This window comes from Colius striatus, chromosome 2 (assembly GCF_028858725.1).
Source record: "Colius striatus isolate bColStr4 chromosome 2, bColStr4.1.hap1, whole genome shotgun sequence".
NCBI lineage: Eukaryota > Metazoa > Chordata > Aves > Coliiformes > Coliidae > Colius > Colius striatus.
The window spans coordinates 39648210-39671931 of record NC_084760.1 but is presented as its reverse complement, the minus strand read 5'-3'; the positions used below and the strand labels follow the sequence as shown (position 1 = coordinate 39671931).

General features: G+C 40.8%; 1 protein-coding gene across 1 annotated transcript in view; it reads right to left on the bottom strand.

Moving 5' to 3' along the window:
* KLHL29 (kelch like family member 29) overlaps positions 1-23722 on the bottom strand; it is a 411312-nt gene that overhangs the window by 122499 nt on the left and 265091 nt on the right. The window contains exons 4-5 of the mRNA XM_061990887.1: positions 23085-23226; positions 21792-22334 (exon numbers count right to left, since the gene is read on the bottom strand). Coding sequence (XP_061846871.1) covers positions 21792-22334; positions 23085-23226 — 685 coding nt within the window. The remainder of the gene's footprint in view (positions 1-21791; positions 22335-23084; positions 23227-23722) is intronic.

Below are 23722 nucleotides of genomic sequence, written 5' to 3'. Positions count from 1 at the left end.
TTTACCCATAGGCATCCTTTGTTGATGAGTATGTGAATTTAACTAGAAAGGTGCAAGCTGTTCTGTGCCAGCTGGATCTCTGTACCAGGGACCCATCTCATACATACTTCATTTATTACTGTAGATGTCGTCTAAGGTGCTTAATTTACCCAACATTTCCAGAAAGTACAGATTTCAGCATCAAACATACCAGCTTCTCACATGGGAACATATAGGATGTCTAATGGTTTCGTACATAAGAAGAAGGTGTCTATTAGATTTGTGTTCTGGATAGGAGATCCAAGGAAAAAAATATGCCCGGCATTTTTTAATTTCTCTAAGAACCTGATTTGCCAACAGAGACCAAATGGGTCCTGGAGGGCAAACTGTGCACAATTCAGACAGCAGCCAAAGAAAAACCTTCAAAGAGTTTTAAAGTAGCTCTGTGACTAGTTGAAAGTTATGCTTTTCCCCACCTAATTTTAATTTTAAGGAACTGTTCAAAAATTTAGACTCATGGAACCACAGAATAATTTAGGTTGGAGGGAACCTCTGAACTGTTCAAATAACTTCTAACAGAAATACAGAAGCCTGAGCCCTGCATTTTGGAAGAACTCAAATCTGAAATCACCATAAACTACCTCTTCCCCTAACCTATGGATAAGATGAATGAGGAAACAGAGGCCTGCAAGGCAGGCTGCAAGTGCCAGGTGGCATTCAAATGTCACAATTTTAACCTAAGCTAAAGTTTGCTCTACAATCAAGAGAACAAATCGCCAGCCCTCTAGAAATGTCTCTTTCTCCACTGATAACAGGTGAACACAGGCTGGTGAGCTATTCAAGGGCAACAGTTTACATGGAAAAGCTATGACCAGCACTTAAGATTCAGGACCCTAATCGTAATTTTCCCTGCTGTAACTGAAGGGGTTTCAAGTCTCACATGGCAGTGTGGGGCCTGGCTCTGTGGGGCCTGGCTCTGAAAATGCTTTTGACTAGGTATGGTAATTTATAAAGGAGATAATCCCACTGATTTTAGTGAAAAGTACTATTCATAGTTGCAAGACCGGGGAAGCACTCTTCATTCATGAACTGCTTGGGGCAGCGGCATTTTTTCTTCTGTTAGTATGAATGTTATTTGACAGCAAGGTGTAAAAGTTGGTAGAGGCTGTAATTCTGAGGGCCCTGCTAGGGATTATTATATTCAAGTTTGTCTGAGTGGCTTCATAATGAAGTTTCTAAAATACTGTAATTTATCTAAAGTCTGTTTTCCTTCCCTCATATCTAGTTCCATATATAAGTTTGTAATTTAACTCTTTCTGAGGTTTTTCATGAGGCCTCTGAGATGATTACGTAGGAGAAAATGGAAAGTGTTACAAACATCAGAGTTAGAAGGCAGGTGTTTTAGAATTCTGCAGGCCAGCACCCAAGATATCAAAAGATCTGTTTATAAAAGTCTCCTCTAAAGCAAACTTGGGAGAAAGATAGCAAAAAGTCATTCTGACCAACTAGGAAGTATTTTACACATTCTGGAAATCAAGCTGATCAATCAAGCTTGCAAAAGCAAACAAGCCTCAGCTGGGTTTATGTAAGCTTCCAAGCAGACAGACACATGCAGGAGCATCCAACTTTGGAGGAACAACAAACCAGAGATTACTAGTATTTGCATATGGCAGTGCCTTGAGGTTCCGTCAAGGATCAGACGCCCACTGTGGGAACTGCTGTCAGGACATGCGGTAGGAACGTGGTCCTTTCCTCCCAACATTTGTGATTTATTGGCCTAAACTTGCAGCAGATGCTGAGGCTGTGAATGGAGACCATGATTCCTGCTCTGCACTGCCTATTCCTGAACCTAGGTTACACTCAACAGCAAGGTCATGACACAGGGAATGAAGTAAAATGAGATAGTCACTGCATATTAAGCCAAGGAACCTTTATATCCATCTAAGTGCTGTCCTTGAAACAGAAAGGAACACTCTCCTCTTGTGCCCTGTATGATATCACGACTCTATGTCCAAGAGGCAGTCAGTGAAACCCTGTGTGGACAGTTGGGAGACAGAAGGGACCTGTGCAGTGTTGTCATGCTCCTGTCACCTGTAGATCCTCTGTATTAAACGAAACTCAAAGCCACTTTTAGGACCATGCCCACTATTCCCTCTCCCTGCATGTTGTTTCACACCTGGTCTGTTTTTCTCTCGTTCCCAGCTTCCTTTTTTTGTCTCTAGTCTAATTGATTCCAAGCTTGACCAGCTTTGGAATTAATTTAACTACATGATATCATCACCACGACAGGCTCAGCCAGCTTGAGCTGCTGCAGCCCAGTGTGAAGGGGAAGGGGTGGAAGGAGATGAGAGCCTGCTGGCCAGATGTTCTCCCAGAATGGAGAGGGAAGCCAGGGCCAGAGACTGTGCCACACCTGTGTGCCACAAGCCTCTCTCTTACAGATGTGTGCAGCATACAAATAAAGCAAACCAGAAGTTTCTCTCTTCCTCCAATTCTTTCTTCTTGCCTTCTTTTGTTGTGTTTGTCTGAAGAATAGGGATAATCTTCCAATCTGTAGCTGAGCCTCCTCAACTTTGCATTGTTCTCTTTCTCTGTGAGGATGTCTGGCACCACCTGAAAGGTGGCTAAGCAAAGGGTTTTGCTTTTTTCTTCCTTTTTAACAGTCCTTCAGCTAAAGCAAAAGGAACACTCAGCCTCTTCAATAACAGGGCCATGTAAATGCCTGGGTTAAATTAAAGTACTGTAGGTTATCAGAATGAAAAATATTATCTTTCAGGTTGTCCTTCCTTTTGCTTTACTTGCTGATCTCAGTGGAAGATTAGAAAAGGTTGAATGGGCTTTTCAAACTCCATCTGTGCTAAAGCTGTATTGCTTCATATTTAAGCTTTTCACAGCATTTTCGCTATTAAAAGTGCTCCAAAGAATCAAGTCAAATTAAGGACAACACATCTCAGCAACTATACATGACTTGCAGTGAGAGGCAAGGCCCTCACGTTCTACTCCAAAACATTCCAGAAGTGACACTCATTAATACAGTCACTGCCAACCAACTGGCCAGCATTATCTGACGCTGATGTAGGTGCGGTCACAGACCAGAGAGAAAACAGAGGGTGTGAAAGCCTCTAATTCCTGGTTACCCCAGGATCCTTTTCATGAAGAATAATTTTCATTCCTGTCTCCCTCTTTCCCTTTCCAGTTGGATGGGGCATTCTCCATTTCCTATATTTAACCACTGGTGCCCAGCAGCTGCTGTCTTCCCCCCAGGGGCTGGTCAGCTGCGCGAATTCTAAGAAAAGTGTTTTGAGCCCAACAGGTGCTGGGTCTCGCCCACTTGCCTCCTTCAGTGCCAAGAGGCTGCAGGCTGCTACTCAGCTCTATAGTACAGTCACTTGAAGAGCTGCTTTGATTTACAGTTTTCTCCAGCCAGCTTTGGTTTAGGTAGGTGACTCAACAAAACTGAACAAATGCCCAGGTACACAAACAGAAAACTCTGAGGACCTAAGCTGCTGGCAGGGCTCTTGAGATTCCCTGCTGTCTTAGCTTGGCGCAGTACAGCTGTGACTTTCCGTCTTTCACTGCAGGTCATAAATTTCAGAGAGGAAGTATTCTGTGGCCTCTACTATGTATTGGCACATAAGGCAAGTGATCCTTGGACTCTTCTAAACTACATGTTTCGCTCACAGTTACCTGTGATTGCAGAAGATTGGACACAATGACCCAGGAGGCCCCTTCTTCCCTTGCATTTCTGAAATTTGCTGCAATCCAAACAAATAAGTAAGAATAGCAACTTGGCAATCTTGCAGCTTCCTCCAAAAGCCTACAGTTTCCCTCAGAGGCGAAAAATCTTTTACGTGTAAAGCTTTTCATACCTTACCCTTCCTCTGGCTTACTCCTTTTACTTTTTAATGACGACATGATGTTAAATGGCAAAAATGTCCCTAAATTCCCTTCTAGCCCCTTCTGGCCTTGCATTTCTAAACCTTGCTGCAAATAAATAAGAACAGTAACTCGGCAATCTTGCAGCTTCTTACAGTCTTTTAATGAAGACTTCTGTCCTTTGGCCGATTTCTGGCAACTGCATGTTTCCCACTGTGCTGCCAGCTGCTCCCCCAGTTGCTTAAACACATACATATTTGGAGCCACCATGGCTATGGTCCTCCCGGCCATTTCCAGAATACACCATGGAAACGCAGTGGCTCAGAGTATCAGCTGGTTTCTGAGATGCTACATAAGCATGAAAAGAAACTGTGTTTGCATATAAGGGTCATTTGAATGAAGGTAGGTGCATCAGCACGTGTGGTTCAGAATAAACTGAGGTCAGATAGAAGCAGTTGCACAAGCCATTCCTGGAAGGCTAGCTAGGGAAAAGGAATTTCAAGTAAGAGCAAATATTTTTTTCATTATTAAACAAGTTAACAATAAAGCATAGCCTTAGGAAGGCCAACGTTTCAACAATTTGGAGCAGGCAAGATTCTCAGCACAAATCAGTGAAGGTTCATTGCTTTCATTACATCGTTGATGGTTTACACCAACTGAAGAGCTGCCCACTGTGCATAATTTCTCTGGTCTGGGGTGGAAAAACCATTAGGATACATGCTCTTTTAATTGCTAATGAAACTACAATCAAGACTACTTCCAACTGGATTTTAAAATTATCTGTTTCCTTTTTAAAATCAGCAAGGAGCTAGACTCTTTTAACACCGCTAAGGAAAATCTTTATAGCACCAGTAGGTTGGTTGCAATAGATATTGCACTGCCAGCCGCAGCAAAGATTTAATGTAGGAGAAATGCTAATAGGTCTATAATTCTTTGAGGTAAAAGTCTACCATCACTTAATAAGAAGGTGATGTTATTGCACACACAGACTGCAGCTCCTTCTGCATTGCTATAGATAGGTACTGTACTTAAAGTGGACATTAATGCTAATTTACAATGAAACGCTGTCTGAATTACGTATCACATCCCCACGAGACTATAATGAGCTCCCTATAATTAATAATATTAATCATGGGCCTAGCACAGGGGGCACATATCGTGCATTTCATGTCAAAGGTTCTTATTAATAAACATTTCCATTTTCCCAGCTGATGAAAGCTAACAGCCTGCCAGAACTCCTTCTATCATTCAAACCTCTCCCAGCTTTACAACCCATAATAGAGCTCAGCTCCGTGCAGGTATCTCTTCCCTCAGACTTAGGGTGGCCAGCACTTTGCAGGAGTCACTAGGCAACCTGCATGGCATATCAAAGCTCTGTTTTCACCAGAACAATTCTACAATAAATCTGCATGGGGTCAGCAGGGCCCGAGAAGTGACCCCTACAACCCCACGTGGCCAGACACCAAACACTGAAGATCTGACTCAAACGCTGTAGAAAAAGGAAGTTCAAATCCGAGTTTTTCCTTTGATTTTAACTCTCAGTGATACATGTGGGTCTGTGCAGTAAGTCAGTGGCCCAAAACTATCATACCATCATGGCTAAACTCATTTCTGAAATCCAGTTTGCTGCAGCTGACAACTCTTAGGCTGCTACTATCAAAATCTTTCAACACAAAGAACTGAACAAACTCCAGATCCTTTTCTCCCAGCTGCTTATAGCTTCCATCAGAGGTGAATGATATTTTTAATGTAAAGCTTTTTGTACTTTATCCTTCCTCTGGCTTCCTCTTTTCACTTTTTAATGGTGATGTAATGTTAAATAATAAAAATGTCACTAAATTCCCTGTTCTTTTATGAAAAATCATAGCTCTACACTCTGTATCATTGACAAGATAATGGTTTCATTAATGTGTACTTTGGGACTCTACATTTATATATCCATTGCATGGTTCCTCTGGAGTTGCTATGGTCTGTGTCAATGCCTCCTTGAGGAGCCAGGTGTCTGTGGAATCCAGAACAGTTCTATGCATCAAGACTTTTCTCTATATAAAGATTTCATGTACAAGACTAATATATTTTTTCCCCTAAAGTTATTATTCTTATACAATTCCTAGTCTGGACACAATTATACCAGCTTACAGGTGTGATCATATTTTCACTCAATTTTTTTTTCTTTACTTCTTCCAGAATAAGTTTTTCTAAGCATTTTTATAACAGTGCAATTACAGCTTTATTGGGGAGCTGTCTCTTCTCACTATGCAAAGATAATGAATACAGAATTTCTGTAAGACAAGTCCTAACAGCCCTTCTCAGTACCTGGATGCTAGAGACAAAAGGAAAATATTTTTTTCAGTGCATAGTTTGGGAAAGTTCATCCAAGCTCTTACCTGAGCTGCAATAAACCATCCGACCAACAATCAATTTAATTTCTGAGCCCTTTTTTGTGTCTGCTATCCGTCTTTAAGATGCTATTTTTTTTTTTTCTGCAGCTGAGAAAGGCTGTCTGGCTCTGCTTCCCAATTCCGGTTTCAAATGAAGAGGGGCTCACTGCCGAGAAACTGGAGAGCTCTGATCTCACGCCTGCTCTATCTGAAGAATCTGTGATGGCTGCTAACTGCTGAGATTCCTGCATTGGTGCTGAAAATGATCTGGCAGGATAAAGAGGCAGGGCTACAGTGCAGTCGGAACCAAGGAAGTGCAGTCAGTCAGGCTCAGACTTCATCATGTCTCACAGTGTTAAAAATGGCAGCAGCCCTATGCATGGTGAGCTAAATTGTCTCCATAAGGACCCATTGCTGACAACTGCTGTCGTCCTCCTAAAGCGCAAACCTCCTGGCTGGCACTTGCTTGCCTACTGCTGCTGACCAATGCAATTTGCCTGTGAGTTTCTGAGGGTATTTGCAGTGTTTAGAGAACTCAAAACAACCATCTTCTGTACTCTCTGACATCCTTCCAAAAGGCCAAACTGGAGAATAAGCTAAAATCTGCCAGAATACAGAGTTTTCTAATCTGTGCTACATCTCCTCAAATGCCTCTCTGAAATGAAAACCTGTTTATAAGAAGAAAAAAAAGGAATTCCAAATTTTGGCAAAGAAAAGCATAAGAAACTGGAAGGAGAGAGGGACGTGGGTGAAGACAAGTTCTGTCTTAGAAGTACAACCGTTTTTCCCTTTTTCCTCCTTCCTTTATCCTATCCTGTGGGCACGTGGGCTAATTAGCATGACTTATACATGCCTGCCGTCGTGTTACACAGGATTTATCGCACACAACTCTTTATTGAGAATCCTGCCTGTGTGGGAAGTAGCTGAACAAAATAAACAATGATGAAAGTTGCAACTTCCAAAGTCTAACTTTTCGTGCTTTACTAGGAGCTACACCAGCTGTACAAGTCAACGAAAACTAACCTTCCCCCCTACCCCTTGGATATCCACTAAACTCAGATTTGATCCGGATGTTCTGATTTCCACACAGCTAAAATGCAATCAAATGCTTGATTTTGGGGGATAGATTTGCTTAAGTTGTATTAATTCACAAGGATAAACACAATTAGTAGAGCTCATTAGCTTGCAAAATGTAATTTATTTTCTTGAATATACCCATTTCCTTGGATGAGGAGCTCCATTAGCTTTATTATATTTGCAAAGCTTATATAAAAATCCAAACCATGGCAACAAAGAGAAAATTGTTACTACACAGTCACAGCAGTCACTTTTCCATGTTAAATAAGTTTGGCATTTATTTATATTTAAATGAGAGTATCTACCACTATCAAGACCAGGATACGGGGCAAGTACTTGTACAGAATATAATTAAAACTAATTCAAGCAACAAATGTGGCCTGAAATTAAAACACCCCCCCAAGTTCTTCAACTGAAAAATGTTTCAATGTTCTCCCTTAAAAACCCTGTTTATAATCACTTAATTATCATAACCAGCAATAGTAAAGGGACTCGAGACGTTTACAGTCTCATAAGATGGGTCTTGCATTCAGGCACGTCTGGTTTGCTTAGTGCTGTGCTTTAATTTCACTGTAATATAAAGGCTAGAGAGTGGAGAAAATGAATACATGGCAAAATACCTGTCATTACTTGTATCATATCACCGAGGTATTCTATATGCACAATATGAAAGCGGACGGTGCAATTTTCATACTGTTATCATTTTTGATATTATACTGTCTAAAAGCAGTGACACACAAAAGAAATGCTTTTATCATTTTCAATGCGGGGATGATACTAATTACATCATCTGTCATCATTATAGAGCTAAACAAAACTTTTCTTTCATAGAAAACTGCCATTTAGCAAATTAACGGGTAATGACCCATAATATACAGAAGATTGAAATTTGGGAATTACATTCACATTAGTTTGTTTTCTGCTTTCCCCTCAATTTTATTCCCTGATACATCACGAAAAGGAAGAGAGATGGAGAATTTCTCTGACTATCTAATTTGCCAACAGCCTTACCATCCTTTTGGAAATTGGTGCAGGATCATCTCTGACCATATCAGCATATAGTTTGGTTCTACTTAATGATATAGACTGTCTGCCAAGCCAGTAAAAGCCAGATGTTAGCATACTGATGCAGAAAAAACCTGCTGCTGAGGCCAGATTTTCAAAATTAGACATGAAACAATGAGGCTACATTTGCTTGCAAATAACGGATGGATGCTTGGAAAGGAGGTACTGAAACGTGTGTTGCCTCCTAAAGCCTGACCAGGTCGATCAAGATGATGGCATGCAGAGGGCACCTGAGATGTTCTAACAGGGAACTCAGCATTAAGGCCAGGTAGGGTAAACAACCCTCCAAGGGCCCTCCCTCCTTGCTGCCTGGACGTTACTTTGTGCCTGGTAAAATGCTGTATGTGCTGTATTGTGGGAAATGTTCAAGTGCCATTATTGAAAAAGAGATCTGTAAGGATTATGAGAGGTGCAAACCATTGTGGATGAGCCCTTGGCTCAAACTCCCACGCTTTTGGAAGAGAAGAACAAAAAGACTTCATGTTTTCAGTGTATCTGACCATGCTACATTCCTCAGTAGAAGCAGAAATAAAATGCAGGATAGCAAGTGGATAGTGGTGCAGATTTCATGTGTGATCTATCAAGACAACATAGCAAATCCATCAAACCACAGAAAAGTGCATTTTAGACAGGTCTTTGCTCAACCCGAACTTCTGGGGCCTAGATCAACTATTTCCTTCCATCATGCATCGAGTACGATGTGAGGGAAATTAAAAGGTAAAATCCAGGGTCAATTAAGAATAAAAATAATGCCAAAGACCAGTGAATTTTCTATGAAGTAGCCATGACAGTGGGACTTTCAGTCATCAGTAGATGCTTCAGATACCTAGTAAGAGCCATTGAGCATTTGGCCTTTAATTCCCATCGTCCACATCAGGGTGTTTAGTATTTTTTTTTTCTTGCCCATAAAATGATTTCCTGACTTAAGTGAAATTCTGAACTGAATGTATCTGTAAAGTAAGGAGGAGTACTCAGTTTCAATTTATCATTGTTAAAGTGGATTAAAGGATTTTTTATTAGTAACACTTAGAGCTCACTTGTTCATGTACCTGGAGACTTCTACCAGAGGAAACCTTCCCCAGCAGACAGCCTTGCCAAATCAAAAGCTGAAAATGAGCATGTGATGAGCACATTACACAGGCTGATGAGGACCGTGATGAGCTGGGAATTAGTGAGGAAAACTTTGAGAAAAGACCAAGTGCTGGTGGAAACAGCATACATAGCACTCTTTTGAGTCATCACTGAACCAAAAAGTTCAAGTACTCTGTGGGACATCACACTACCGCAAGTGATGTCTCCTGAATGGGGTACGTAAGCCTCTCTCTTAACCTTAACCTTCTTAGTAAGCCTGAACATATTGAACAGTGTAAGACAGCACCAGAAATTATGAGAGGTAACAGTGTAAACTGCAGTTTAACAAATCATGAATCAAAATTGTTGACAATATATGCCCAAATTAGCTTTAGCTATGCTAATGAAAATGATGCCTGGTAAAACAATGCATGCATGAGATTCAGAAGTAGCTTTCTATGGGCACATGAGGAAAGTCAGCTTGATCACAAACAGGGACTAGTAGTGCTTGCTTAAACCAACTAGATCAACACGTTTCAGTGTTAACAGCCAAATATTGTATTCCTTTTAGGTTATTTTAAACCAATAATATCAAAATACTGTCTTAATACACTGACAGTAAAATAATACAAGGGTTGTAAGTTGCTGCATTGCACTCTGACAGTGAAACTGTGTTCCCGCTGAGGTGTACATCTGCCGAGACTCTCAGCTACTCCTGAGACTTAGGATGGGATCCACTTTATGATAAGGTTCTAAAATATAAGTGCATTCAAGTTGGCTAAGTGTATAAGCTCCTGCATCATCTATGGAAGCCTAGTCAGTGCAGTCAACATAGCCGAGAGTGACTCAACTGGGCAGTGACAGGAACTCAGTGAAGTTACTGACATACCAGTCCCTGATGTCCTTTGTCATGTCCTGGAGTAGCCAAGACCCCTACAAATAACCAGCACCTATGGATGAGCAGAGCCCTGCCAGTACCAAGGGACCACACAAGATGTACCATAGCCCTAGGATAAACATAGCCCTTCCTGTCTGTGTTTAAATGACTGACAAGCTTACTTTCTAAATTTTTTAAGTTAGGGAAGGAATCTTACCTAATAGACTTGGCTACTGCTTAGGGTTCTTTAAAACCAGACTTTGAATATAAACAATTCCTCTTTCTCATTTACTAAGCACTTAATAATATTCATGAGGTTCAATAAGGACAAGTGCAGAGTCCTGCACCTCGGGAGGAACAACCCCATGCACCATGACAGGTTGGGGATTGACCTGCTGGAGAGCAGCTCTGCAGAGAGAGACCTGGGAGTCCTGATTGATAATAAACTGAACATGAACCAGCAATGTGCCCTTGTGGCCAAGAAGGCCAATGGCATCCTGGGATGCATCAAGAAGAGTGTGGCCAGCAGGTCAAGGGAGGTTCTGCTCCCCCTCTCCTCTGCCCTGGCGTGGCCTCATCTGAAGTCCTGTGTCCAGTTCTGGGCTCCTCAGCTCAAGAGGGATAGGGAACTTCTGGAGAGAGTCCAGTAAAGAGCCACCAAGATGATCAGGGGACTGAAGCACCTTTCTTATGAGGAAAGGCTGTGGGATCTGGGGCTGTTCAGTCTGGAAAAGAGGAGGCTGAGAGGAGACCTCACTAACATTTACAAGTAATTGAAAGGTGTATGCCAAGAGGATGGGACAACACTTTTTTCTGTAATGTCCACTGACAGGACTAGCAGTAATGGACAAAAGCTGGAACACCAAAATTTACACTTAAACTTCAGGAAAAACTTCTTTGCTGTGAGGTTAATGGAGCCCTGGCAGAGGCTGCCTGGGGAGAGTGTGGAGTCTCCTTCTATGGAAGTTTTCAAAACCCACATGGATGTGTGTGACCTGATCTAAGTGGACCTGCTTGAATCACGGGGATTGGACTAGATGATCTCTAAAGGTCCCTTCCAATCCCTACTATTCTATGATTCAAAGTTGTCATGTCTTTTCCTTATTATTATTTATTTTTATATATGATCTGTTGTGCATTTAAGATTTTAAGCAAAAGTCTCTTCACCTGTTTTTGGGACCTAGGTTCAATGTTCAAGGTTGGTTCTTTGAACACTCCTGGTTCAGAGTTAATGGCTGACAGACAAACACCAACCCAGTCAAACACTAAGTCATGTTTCTCCTCTCCAGACTTGAAATATTAATTTCAGTATCGTGGCATAGTTCCAGACTATGTAATTATAATCTAGATACAGACTGGGTAACTATAAATGACGTCCTTAAAACCACCTCTCATTTAATTTGAATGCAATATGGCTACCCATTTTTTTGTCATAAACATGCAGTGTGGTCTCACTTTACTCCAGGGCCAGCTACCTCCCACTGCAGTGTAACGATATCTCAAAAACCCAACATTGCTCTCAGTACATTCAAAGGGGCAGGAGGCAGTCAATGTTAATATCTCAATAAATGCAAAAGGATTTTGCATTTTTGAAACAAGCTCCTTAACTGTTTATTAAAACATATTTTGATATTTAGAATATGTCTTCTAAATACATTAACACATAATTTCCAGACACCTGTACAGATCTTTGGTATGTAAGTAGCCCTGCTCTACTACCTTTAAAATACAAAAAGAAGATTCAATCTCAGGAAATACCAAAACTTACTGAAACATCGAATCTATCACTCCAACATCCAAGAATCTGGAAAAAAATGTATGCTAAACTAATTTCGTGGCTTTAGTAAAATTCTTGATTGAGTTTACCCTTAAAGCCAAGAGGTGTTCTCAGCACCACTTTATCTCCATGAAAGTGAATTAAAGCATCCCTGACTGATAACATTTAGATTCACTGCACGTGGTTTGCCTGTACAGCAGTTTCGAGAGAAAGAAAAAATAATGATGGCTTATCCAGAGGCATAAGCAGCACTTCCAGGGAAGGGCTGTGGAACTCATTTATGTTCTCACAGAACAAAATCCTGTTGGTGTGTGGTTTTAACAGATTGACTGTTCTCGTAATGTACTCAATTTCTACTCATGAGCAGATTTGACTGTCCTTGAATAAACTGATCCTTGGACAGCATGTGAAACTTGCTTTTACCATTCTTGTAAGTAACTACATGAAGAACTATGTTATTCTTGAGCTGAAGGAAAACAAGCCCCTGTTCTTGCTACATTTATAGAAATGAGAGATGCCTGTATTTCTTCAGAGTGCACAGATTCTCTACATACTGCTGGTTACATATCCACACCTGTCTAAATTTGAAATCAGTTGAGTGATTCCTGCTGGAGGTACCTGCTGTCCAGATAGCAAAAGTTCTTCTGAACTGCTCCTGAAAAAAGCATTTTTATTTGGATGCTCAAGATTGCTTCTGAATTTGAGCTCTAACCACTTTGCAGAAGTATAAAAAACCCTCAAAGAAATCCAGCTCATAAAACAGCCCAGTTTGGCCACGACAGAAGTATATATAGCAGAAAAACACCTAAACCCCACCAAATCTATCTATCTAGAAAATTCACATCTGTAGCAAAGTCCACACAGCAGGCAGAAAAAGGCAAAGAGCAGAATTTCCTATTTCCTAGGTTACAGGCACTAGGAATCTACTAGCACTGCTCATCCATTTTCCACAGGATGGTACTGTTCTGTGCAAAAGGACCCTTGTTTTTAACATCCACAGCTCAGGGACATGAAGAACGTTTCCCTCTTCATTCAGTAGGGAAAGGTCACACAGAAGAGCTGGGCTTGATTTCAGATTTGGATCATCTATAAATCAGTCAGACTGAACAGGAGCATCAGCCCACATTTCTCTTAAGAATCCTTCCATTTTAACCAATTTTAACTGTTTCATGCCATCTTCCTCACCCTCACTCAATTACTTGAGCATGCTGAATGACTGTCAAAACATACTTTGTCTTCCCCTGAAACACCAGAGGAATCATGAATAAAAATATAACGTTCTCTTTTATTCTACATTCTTGTTTTTTCGTGATGTTACAATGTCAAGGATCATTGTGCAAAATACCATGTACAAAGTTTTTAGGCAAATCCTTCAATCTGTTTTCACTCCTTGGAAAGTGTTACACAACCATATTGTGCAAACTTGACTACATGTCTTGTTACCGTGCCTAATCAAATGCTTCTGACTTAACTTTTGGCAGATGTAGGCATATGTATATATTCCTGCCTATACTCCTGGTCAAATACTTATCTTGAACCTCTTGATTTTGTCAGCACCCCGAGCACTCTTCCAGTACAGTAGTAAGCATGTACTTGAAGTTTCTTGCATGCACTTATCAAATTGTTGTCAAAACTATTTCCTACTTAAAGAATGAAAGAAAAACTAAAGAAAAGGCAACACTACTATAAATGCTGTGAACTTAACAAAACACAAATAATTCCTCTCACAGTGTGCACCCTGTGAACACAGAAGACAGATGAAACAGATTTGTGGGATGTTAAACCAAAACTAGTTTCCGGACATTTATTTTTGCTTTTGCTTCAGCCAAAGTCCTTGTTTCTTTAGCCTTAAAAAATGTGCATATCAGTTGTTAGTGACTGCAACCCAAAAGCCCAGCCTTGCTGTGGGAGAGCAGAGCTTATCATCAGCAACTTCAAGGCACAGAAAGGCAAGAAAAGTAACTTTTTGGAAATGTCTGTATTTCACAAATCTGTTTATGATTTTTTTTTTAATCTAACATGGGACAGAATCTTTCTTGTTCTGAACGCAATGAGACAGAAATGATTCTTCTTCATTCAGAGCTCAGGCACTGCTCCATGGAGGACAGCTGATTACATAAAAAACAGGCATTTCCATTTTCTTGTATGGAAACCAAAACTCATTTGCAATTTAACAAATCCACTTGTCTGGAGATCTCTGGAGATCAGAGAATAGCCATTCTGTGATTTGGGAACATTTAAGTGTATACACAAATCCATACTCTGGCTCCTGATAGACCCAGATTGTTCAGTTTGGACAGAGCCTGATGTCCCCATTCTCTGCTGGCTCTCTGTAGTAGCTGTAACTTGACTGTCCATTTTTTAAGTCATGACAGCAAAAGAAGTCCAATTATCCTGCTGTGAAGAGGAAGAAATCTTAGTGGGAAATTCAAGGAAAGGGCAAACTTGTGGAGAGAATTGAACGTTCAGGAGTATAACTCTAAGGTGGCTCCAGGCATATGAGGACAGCATGAAAGGGAACAGATAAGTTTCTCACTGCATCCAAAGGGTTGGATGCACATCCAAATATGTGTCAGGAGTTGAACAAGACAGAAGACCAAGGGAAGACAAGGTCAAAGAAATCAGAAATAAAACATACGGAGTTCTGAAAGGAGAAGAGAGACTGTCTTGGTCAATTAATAACTTTCAGAACACCCAAATGCATGTCCAGCTCTCTGCAAGGGATTTTTGGAACAGCATTTGGATGGATGGATAGGTAGCCTGTTTAGAAATTTGAGCTCTATTTATAAAGAGTTGCCACTTACATATTCTGTGTCAAAAGGGAGCCTGGATTTTGGTTATCATCCAGCTCTAGAGAAATTTTGCACTTTGCATGTATAGTGTTGTATGGATGGAGGAGGAAATAGTAATTCAACAGAACTCTGCTCTGTCTTAGACTTATTTTGAACGTGCTTAGTGGCAACTGTCAAGGACAAACCCATATTTTTTAAGAGATCATGTTCCAAGCAAACCATGCCTTAGACTTTAGGCTAGGAAGAAAATCAAGATGTCTTCAAATGCATCATTGTCTAATTATTTAAGTGGATATGCAAATGATGACATAATATCACAAAACAGAATAAAACCAAAGTTCTTCAGCTCTATACTTTAAAGAATAGATGAACTACTGTTGCAAATCTGGTGCTTATTCAGAAAAACAAACATAAAAAGCATCATGAAGCAGATGACTTCTAAGAGCTGTTTCGTGGAGTTGAATACACTTTAGCAACCCTATGCTGTTTTTTTACAGTAATACTCATAAAGTATTGGTAGTGGTGAGAGGCTCCTGCTCCAGTCGAAACTTGGACATCTCCAGTCACTCACATACTGAGAGCTGTCAATCAAAACATAATTCGATGACCCTCTTTATGCTGCATGTTTAGCAATGCAATATTCTAGGACTATTACAAGTCCTCTTTGACTCTTCAGTGCACTAAATCATTGTCTGTCGTGACCCAATCAATAGTGGCACTAAAAGAAAGGGCAGGAATTACTGAAGTTACTCCACCTGGAACATAGAAAGGTGAAACATATTTCAGTCTTGATCAAGTGATGGCTTAGATAGCCTCATCAACTTTGCAATTCTGGGAAGATTATTCTAATGAGAGAAGACTGTAATTAATCTTGAAAAAGATTTTAGAGGATGTGTTCAAGTAGTTTGCTTTAAGTTCATTACTGTGTGTGAACATGCTAAAACATGAGCCAGTCAGCAATGTACCCTTACATCACTTACAGACAGTGGTATCCTGGGCTGCATTAGGCAAAGTATTACCAGCAGAGTGAGGGAAGTGATCCTCCCTGTCTAGCCAGCACTGGTGAGGCCACACCTGAAGTGCTGTGTCCAGTTTTGGGTTCCTCAGTACTAGAGAGACATAGTCATGCTAGAGAGTCCAGCAAGGACCACAAAGATGATGGAGGGACTGAAGCAACCCTCATGCGAGGAAAGGCTAATGGAGCTGGGACTGTTCTCCCTATAAAAGAGAAGGCTCAGGTGGGAAATAATCCAAGTATGTAAATATCTGAAGGGAGGGTGCAAAGAGGATGGAGCCAGGCTCTTTTGGTGGTAGCCAAGACCAGAGGCAAAAGGCACAAACTCAAACATAGAAGGTTTCTTCTGAATATCAGCAAATATATTCTTACTGTGAGGGTGACTGAGCACTTGCCCCAAGAGGTTGTGGGGTCCCCATCCTTGGAGATACTGAGAAGTCACCTAGACACAGTCCTGGGAAAAAAGTTCTAGGTGGCCTTTCTTGAGCAGAGGGGATGGATCAACCTCCAGAGGTCCCTTCCAACCTCAGCTGTTCTGGGATTCTGTGAACTCTTATGTGTCATTACTAAGTTGAACTTAAAATCACTAGTGATCTGTATCTTGGTATCATTTAGGCTGCCTCAGAAAATCAAGATTATGTTAAGGAGAACATACTAAGAAGCATGTCCAATGCTAACAGACTTTCATGCTAAACTAACTCTCTTAGAAGAAACTGGAGAGAGAATGCACTGTCATTTCTACTGTATACTTCCTTTCCCACAACTATATGCATACATATTCATATATATCTATATATATATGTACACACACATACTAAGACTATATGTGTAATTTTACATCTATAATTTTAATAATCTATTTCTCTATCTACCTATCTCTATAAATGGAGATTTTCCTAAGGTTACACAGGTCATGTATTCTGCTGCAAGGCAAAGAACTGAAAACAGGCTTTCTAGAGTCTTCATCACACGACACAACACTCTTTAATTAATGTTATTAGAATTCTAAATGCTAGGTTGCACTTGGAATTTAAATACCCTCCACCCCCAGCATCCATGTCTAGAACTAGGTACACTCACAAAACTGCAGGTCAAGCTGAAATCCCTTAGAAAATTCATCCTTTTGTGGAGAAAAATGTTGATGGTTATTGACAAAATGTAGTCTGCATTGTTACTATTCATGATTAAGGAAAGTAAATATTGTCTGAGGTCTAATGAGAATTCCAATGCAATAAACTCAAGTGTGAAAGGTGCAATCAATAAGTGATGATGCAACAGTATTCATTTGTACTTTCGTTATTGTTTAGTTCATGGTATTTGGTGATGCTTAAAAATGAAGTGTTAAGAAATTAGTGCTACAAGGATTAACATTCAGATTTTATTTCTGATATTGTTATGTCTCTACAACCATTATATTCTGAACACTAATTCGCAGTTGATTTCTTTTCCCAATGTTTAAGGCTTACAGAACAAGAATACTATGGAAACAAATATCAGTATTGTCCATGAATATCTACAAATTTAAATGCATGGCTAATTTCACATTGCAGGAGAAAGTACTGCAGAGAAGAACTGTATTTCCCTCATTTTTCGTGTTAGTGACTATGCATCAAAGCGTATCAAGTTTATGAAGAAAGTGCCCTTTCAAACCTAAAACAGATCTCAGAGCCCAAGCTGGAATGTTTCTGTTCTACACATGGCAGGGCTATCCATCAAGAGTTGAGTTTTGGATTTTCAACAAGGCTTGCACATAAAGAAGCATACTGCCCTATGAAAAAAAACAAGGACTAAATCTCCGTTGCTCAGTTATTTCAGCAAGGAAACTAACCACTCCTAGTCCTTTATCGGACTGATTAATTTGTCTCTGTTTGGGCTCAACTGGATTGGCAAGAACACAGACACTGGCCTCTGTCACTGTGCCATGGCATGGGATACTGGTACCTTGTGTTAGAAACTGAAGGGATGATTTCCATCCCACTCTCTTCCCTGCAGGCACAATGTGCAAGTGACAACTTGTGCTGGCACATCATACAGTCTGAAGATACTAAAATTATGTTTGAATACTATAAGCAACTCTGTAGTTTCTGAAGAGGCCACACAAAAATTTGGCTATGCAAACCTCAGTGAATCTTCAGTGAATACATTCACAATGAACATATCCACGGTTCTGAATATTCTGCTTTATTTATTCCCTGGCACTTAATAATTTTTAGATTACAGAGTAAGACTTGGGACAGAGAGAGAAAACCAAGGCTGATTCTGTTCTGAAATATTAGGTTACACCTCCATAATGAGGTGACATGGCTTTTGAAGTTAGCTAGGAGTATTTGGCATAAATCCTATCCAGAAGGCAATTACAGGCCAAATCGGGCACCTCTCAAAACTGCTGTTGACTGTGTATGGTGAAAGACCCCATGCATTTCATAAGGCAGCTCAACAGTTCTTCACACACTGCTAAAAGCAGTAATTGCTTTGAAACATTATTTATGTCTCTCATAATGTGATTGCTTTATAAATTCACTAAGTAAATGGATCATGTAGCTAAATGTATCATTGGTATTTAACAATATAGAAGCAATAAAATCTCTTCACAGAATATAACCCATCCAGACCAAGAAGAATCCCTAATCCACACAAAAATTATTTTCTTACAAGTAGTTTCAATGGAATTAGGTAGGAATTATCTGTCATACTATAAAGAGAATGACATATCTGGTTCATATCACAATTCTTGTTATCAAAAGGTATTTTTTTCAGAGCCACGGAAATGACTCAACACTTTCTGTCACGTAAGTGAGATCTCTTGACCTATTGCAAATGAGGTAGCACACTGTAAGTGTCTTTAACTTTTGGCAACTTATTTGTTTACTTTTGTTTAGAAATAGTCATGTAAGGAACCTAGTTCTGCATGAATACAGTACAATAGGGTTCAAACACATGTAGAACCAAATGAAAGACAAAGAAAGGAAGCAAAACATGCTTAATAAAGTCTAAAAATATAAGAAACTCTATCGTATTATTCACCAAGAACTGCTCTTTCACTTAAGGGATAGTTGGGTAATTATTCAAACCTGTACAAGACTGGATTGTCAAGTGAAATAATAATACAACGTATCTCAGGATAATGAGACAGAACTTAAGGCCATTAGCAGTGTCTCTTATTATAATACTGGCCATGGTTCCCCAAGAAAGCGAGAGAATATTTAAATGAAACTTGTAGAGAACTAGTGTGAACTTGTATATTTGAAGAGCTTAGTACTGTCTCATAGCTTCCATTCCCTCCTGGAGAGAAAAATGCCTATCATCTAAGACTGTGAAATCAATCAGGCTTTAGAGACTGAAATCCCTGAGGGCAGAAATTAAAACAAAAAATAATTAAAAAATCGAGCCACACTGAAATCCACACAGTTTATATTAAGAATCTTATCCTAGCAAGGTTTTAAGGTCTGGTTAGACAGACAGTTGTCTTTTCTTTCGTAATTCTTTCCTTCAAAACAACCAAACATATATCCAAACTATATATAACCAAACTAACATACATCTTTGGCTTTAGGTTTGACAAGAACAATTCCAGGTTTAGATGTCAGGGCTTTTGAGATTGGAAATGAAGGAAGAGGTTACTTTTTTGGATAAAATAGGTCCTGCTTTTGAGACGTTTGTGTATGCATGCTTTGTCATCTTACGTTTGTTTGGTTTTTGACTGCTACAGGAAGAAGAAAAACTCAATGGCTGATGGTCACAGAGAAGCCACCTAATCCCTGGGGAAACATTTGCCTGGCTTGTAGTTTATAAGGAACAGTACAGCTAATCTGTCAGCAGTTGTCATGGACTAGAAATACTGCATGTTTCAATATTCTGCTTACGAGCATCTCCTAGGTAAACTTTCTGAATAACAGACCAGAGCTAGGTCTGGCGTGTCTGCTGTACTCTAGGAAGGAACTCTGCTCCTCACCTTAACGAACGCCTTCTTGGCTGACTGCACTCAGACAATTAGACTAGACTAGGGTTTGCAGCAGTTTAAGCAAGGATGCTGACTAAGACTTTGCAAATCAAATATTAAAAAGCTGATTAAATATTTTATGATCTTTTTACTTGGGCTGTGATTTGAAGTTTACTTCATCTGCTAGCCAGAGATACGCTGAAGGTTAATTGATAGAGGAAGAGTAAATAACAGCTGATGCTGCTGGCCCTAAGTACGCAAGGCATTTAAGAGTATTTCTAACCTCAGATGTGCAGTCACTGACGTGCTCATTTGTCTCACTAGGTTAGTGTCACTAGGGCTCAGATATGTGATCAAATTACTGCAGTGAAAGTGGTTTAAGCTTATGTGTTTTTCCTTGTATTGTATATTTGCACATGGCTCCAATGACACCAAGTAATCCTTTAAATTGCGTTAATTTGATCCTGTATCCAAGTATCCAGTGCAGTAAATTGGGATAGGTGGCTATGGAAAGTGGAGATGATGCTTTTAGAAGACAAATAGCTGCTTCTACAGAGAAGAGAGACATCCAGCAGAACCACTACAGCTTAGTCTACCAGGACTGGAGTATAAATCTCTTCCCATTCTCTTATAAACCTGACTTGACAAATGGCTTCTGTGGATTTTGTGGGTCTTTTTTTTTTTTTTTTTAGTTTGTTTTTGTTTTTGAAGGGAAAGAATTAACCAGTCTTATAAAGCAATTTTTGGCTACCTGACTGAGCTTAAACCCAATTCAGATCGCACAGAAAAATTCAGAAGCTCATCATCCAGCACGTGCTCCCATCATATTTGGGGCTTGGAGTTCAAAATTTATAAGCAACCCAAATATTTAGCTTTAGAAAACTATTGCTAAGCTTGTGCCTGAACTCCTTTCAAGTGATGTTTGGTAAGGATTCACACATACCAAAGCACAATTTACGTAATGAGCAGGAAGAGTTATTGGACTAATCATTTTTAATAGAGATTCCTTGTCTTTAATACAGAGCTACACAATAGAACTTAATAGCTTGTGGCAAGTAAATAATTTATACGTGGATTGTGTCTGAATACAAATGTATACATAAAATATCACAGACTTAATGAAGCCTTTGGGGTGTTTTTTTAAAAATCAATTTAATTGATTTTGCAGATAGGACTGCATTTATATTTTTGTAAGCTACATTCTGTTTTACCTGCGCATGCGGCACAGTCGCGATTTTTAAGAGAAGCAGGGAAAACACTGCAAATGAAATGATAAACTATGTACACAGAGTGTAGGTATTTTTGAAGTGTCTAGGGTAAGACATTAACGTGATCCAGCAGTGTAGCTCATCTAGAAACTACTTATCAGAAAAGGTCAACCTCTGAGGAATGCTCATAACTAATCAGGGTGTTTTGCAGCATTTGAGCCCAATGAAGCTGGTAATGAAGAGTTTTTCCCTTAATGGTGAACATTTTGGGTTGTTCAGCTTCAGTCAGTAGCATTACTTTGCATTTGGCTTAGGCTTCTTACTAGAGTGGGGAGAAGATAATGGTTGAAGGAAGCCAGTGTTGTAACTAATGCACAACTGAAGCCAGAAGGAAAGGGGTTGGACGGAGGCATGGGTTGTGTGTTTTGAAGAGAGAGGCACGGGATGATGGCTGCTTTACCATCGGGAGCACCGGCTTATCTGACAGGCCCAAAATCTGTTTTTCACTACAAAATATACCCACGGCTCATCTACCCTTTTACTAACACACTGCTTTTGGTTGCCATTAACTCAAAAAAGCTGTGCACTGAAGGCAAGCGTGGACACAGATGCTGGAGCTGGGCCGGTGGGCCCGAGGAGAGCAGTGGGGAGGCCCAGGGATCTGACACTGTCGTTCATCCTGCCCACCTGCCCCTGCCCACGCGTCTCACGGGGCCGAGCTGGCCCGCCTTACCTTTGGGGTGCCAGGGGTCCGTGAACTCGTACTTCCCCACACCGATGGTCCGCAGCATCTGCACCCCATTGGTGTTGTCCGGACCCCCTGTCGCGTTGGGAGGCAGTGGGGCAGCCGCCTGCCCGTTGGTGGCAGGTGCGCTGCTGGGCAGGGCGGCCGAGGGCAGGGCCGGTGGTGGTGGTGGCAGCATGGGGCAAGCCAGGTGGCCGTTGCCCACTGCCCCAGGGCCCGGGTGGGCCACCGGGCCCACGCCGCTCATGGAGGACATACTGAGGGGCTGGCTGTTGGTGTACAAGGGCTGGCTCTGGAGGTTGACCACCATGTTGCTGAGGGGCTGAGAGGGCTGTGGCTGGAGCTGGTAGTGGGCCGGCATCAGCGGGAGCTGGGGGGTGACGTGCGGAGGGAGGGAGGGCGTCACACCGATGACGGGAGCCTGGACGTTGGCGGCTGGGCTGAAGGCAGGTGGCTGCGCCATCCCATAGGAGTGCGTGATGAGGGCGGGTTGGCTGCCGGCCGCCACTGTGGTGACCCAGGGTGCTGCACCTGTGGCATGAAGGGAAGTCGGCAATGACGGCAAGCTCCGCACAGGCGAGGGACAGGACAAAAATAAACTCGCCCCGTGCTTTCCTCTCCCATACCAGCATCCGCTACCGAATTGTGATGACACGCCCTGCTCCTTCACAGCATTCAAAGTGGGTCAGGGTCTGGGACTGTTCCCAACTGCTAAGTGCGCAAAATTGCTGCGGCGATGTGAGTGCGATTGTTAAAATACTCATCAGGTGACATGTGGCATGTTTGTGGTTTTATGTATTTTGCGCTTTATGCAGCTTAAGCGCACGCTTCCAAGAAAATTAACCTCTTTCCCCACTGCGCTTTCATGGCTTCCTGACAAACACTCTGTGTGTATAATAATGGTGCTCCAACCACTACAAAGAGATTGTAATTAGGTGTCTGGTATAGTAACAAAATGTATGATATGTGTCTGGAAGCTGGAAATTATTTCAGGTAGTTCTGGACATAAAAGAGGTCTTAAAGTATTACAGAGTGCCTTTTCCTCTAGTGAAGGCAGAGAAGGAAAAAAAAACCCACCACTCTAATGAACTTGCAGGTATCTTAATACATTTATATTAGCCCCGGCACAGAAGAAACTTGAGGGGTCTTTACAATGGGAGAAAAAGAATAAAGAAAGGACTCACAATGAAGTCTAATTTACGGAGGTAAATGGAGATAGTGCATTGAATTTACTCTGAATGATTTTCCCTTGTAGAATTACAAATAAGATTAGAAACATACCTGGGTTTTCATTCTCCCTCATCTGTTTAGATGGAGGCTCATCAGTGTCCCAGGGCGTGGACTGATTGATGGGTGTCTGTCCCCACCTGACACTCGTTGCAAGCCCTTGAGGCTGATTTTCAGTCTTGGAAATGCAAGGTGTCTACCAGAGAGAAAGAAAAATAGAGAATAAAAATGTTTAGATTATTTGGAATAATTACTGTTCATCATAGGTAGCAGCTTGCTTGTTTGTTTGTTACAATCCAAGACGATATCCTAAAATCTTTCAATATCATTCTCCTCCAGGTTTGCATGACATGTCTGCACAGAAAATACATTATATTAAAAAAAAGTACTTCTGAAAATTTAATAGCATCACATTAAAAAAAAAAATCCACCATAAACTAGCATTTTCAGAACTAAGTTTCTTCTTTTGCCTTGAAAAAAATCCACAAACCCAGATATGGTAATATTCATTCAGTCACAGCTTACATAAAATGGGACAATCTTCTGTTTGCTCAATCTCTTCCAAAAATGAGTTTTGTTTAGCAGAAGGCAGACAAGAGAGACTTATATATAACTGTAGGACAAATTACTGTAGAACAGTAAAGAGAAGTCTTAGTATTTACTATCTGTCAACCCTTAAAATTGAATGCCAA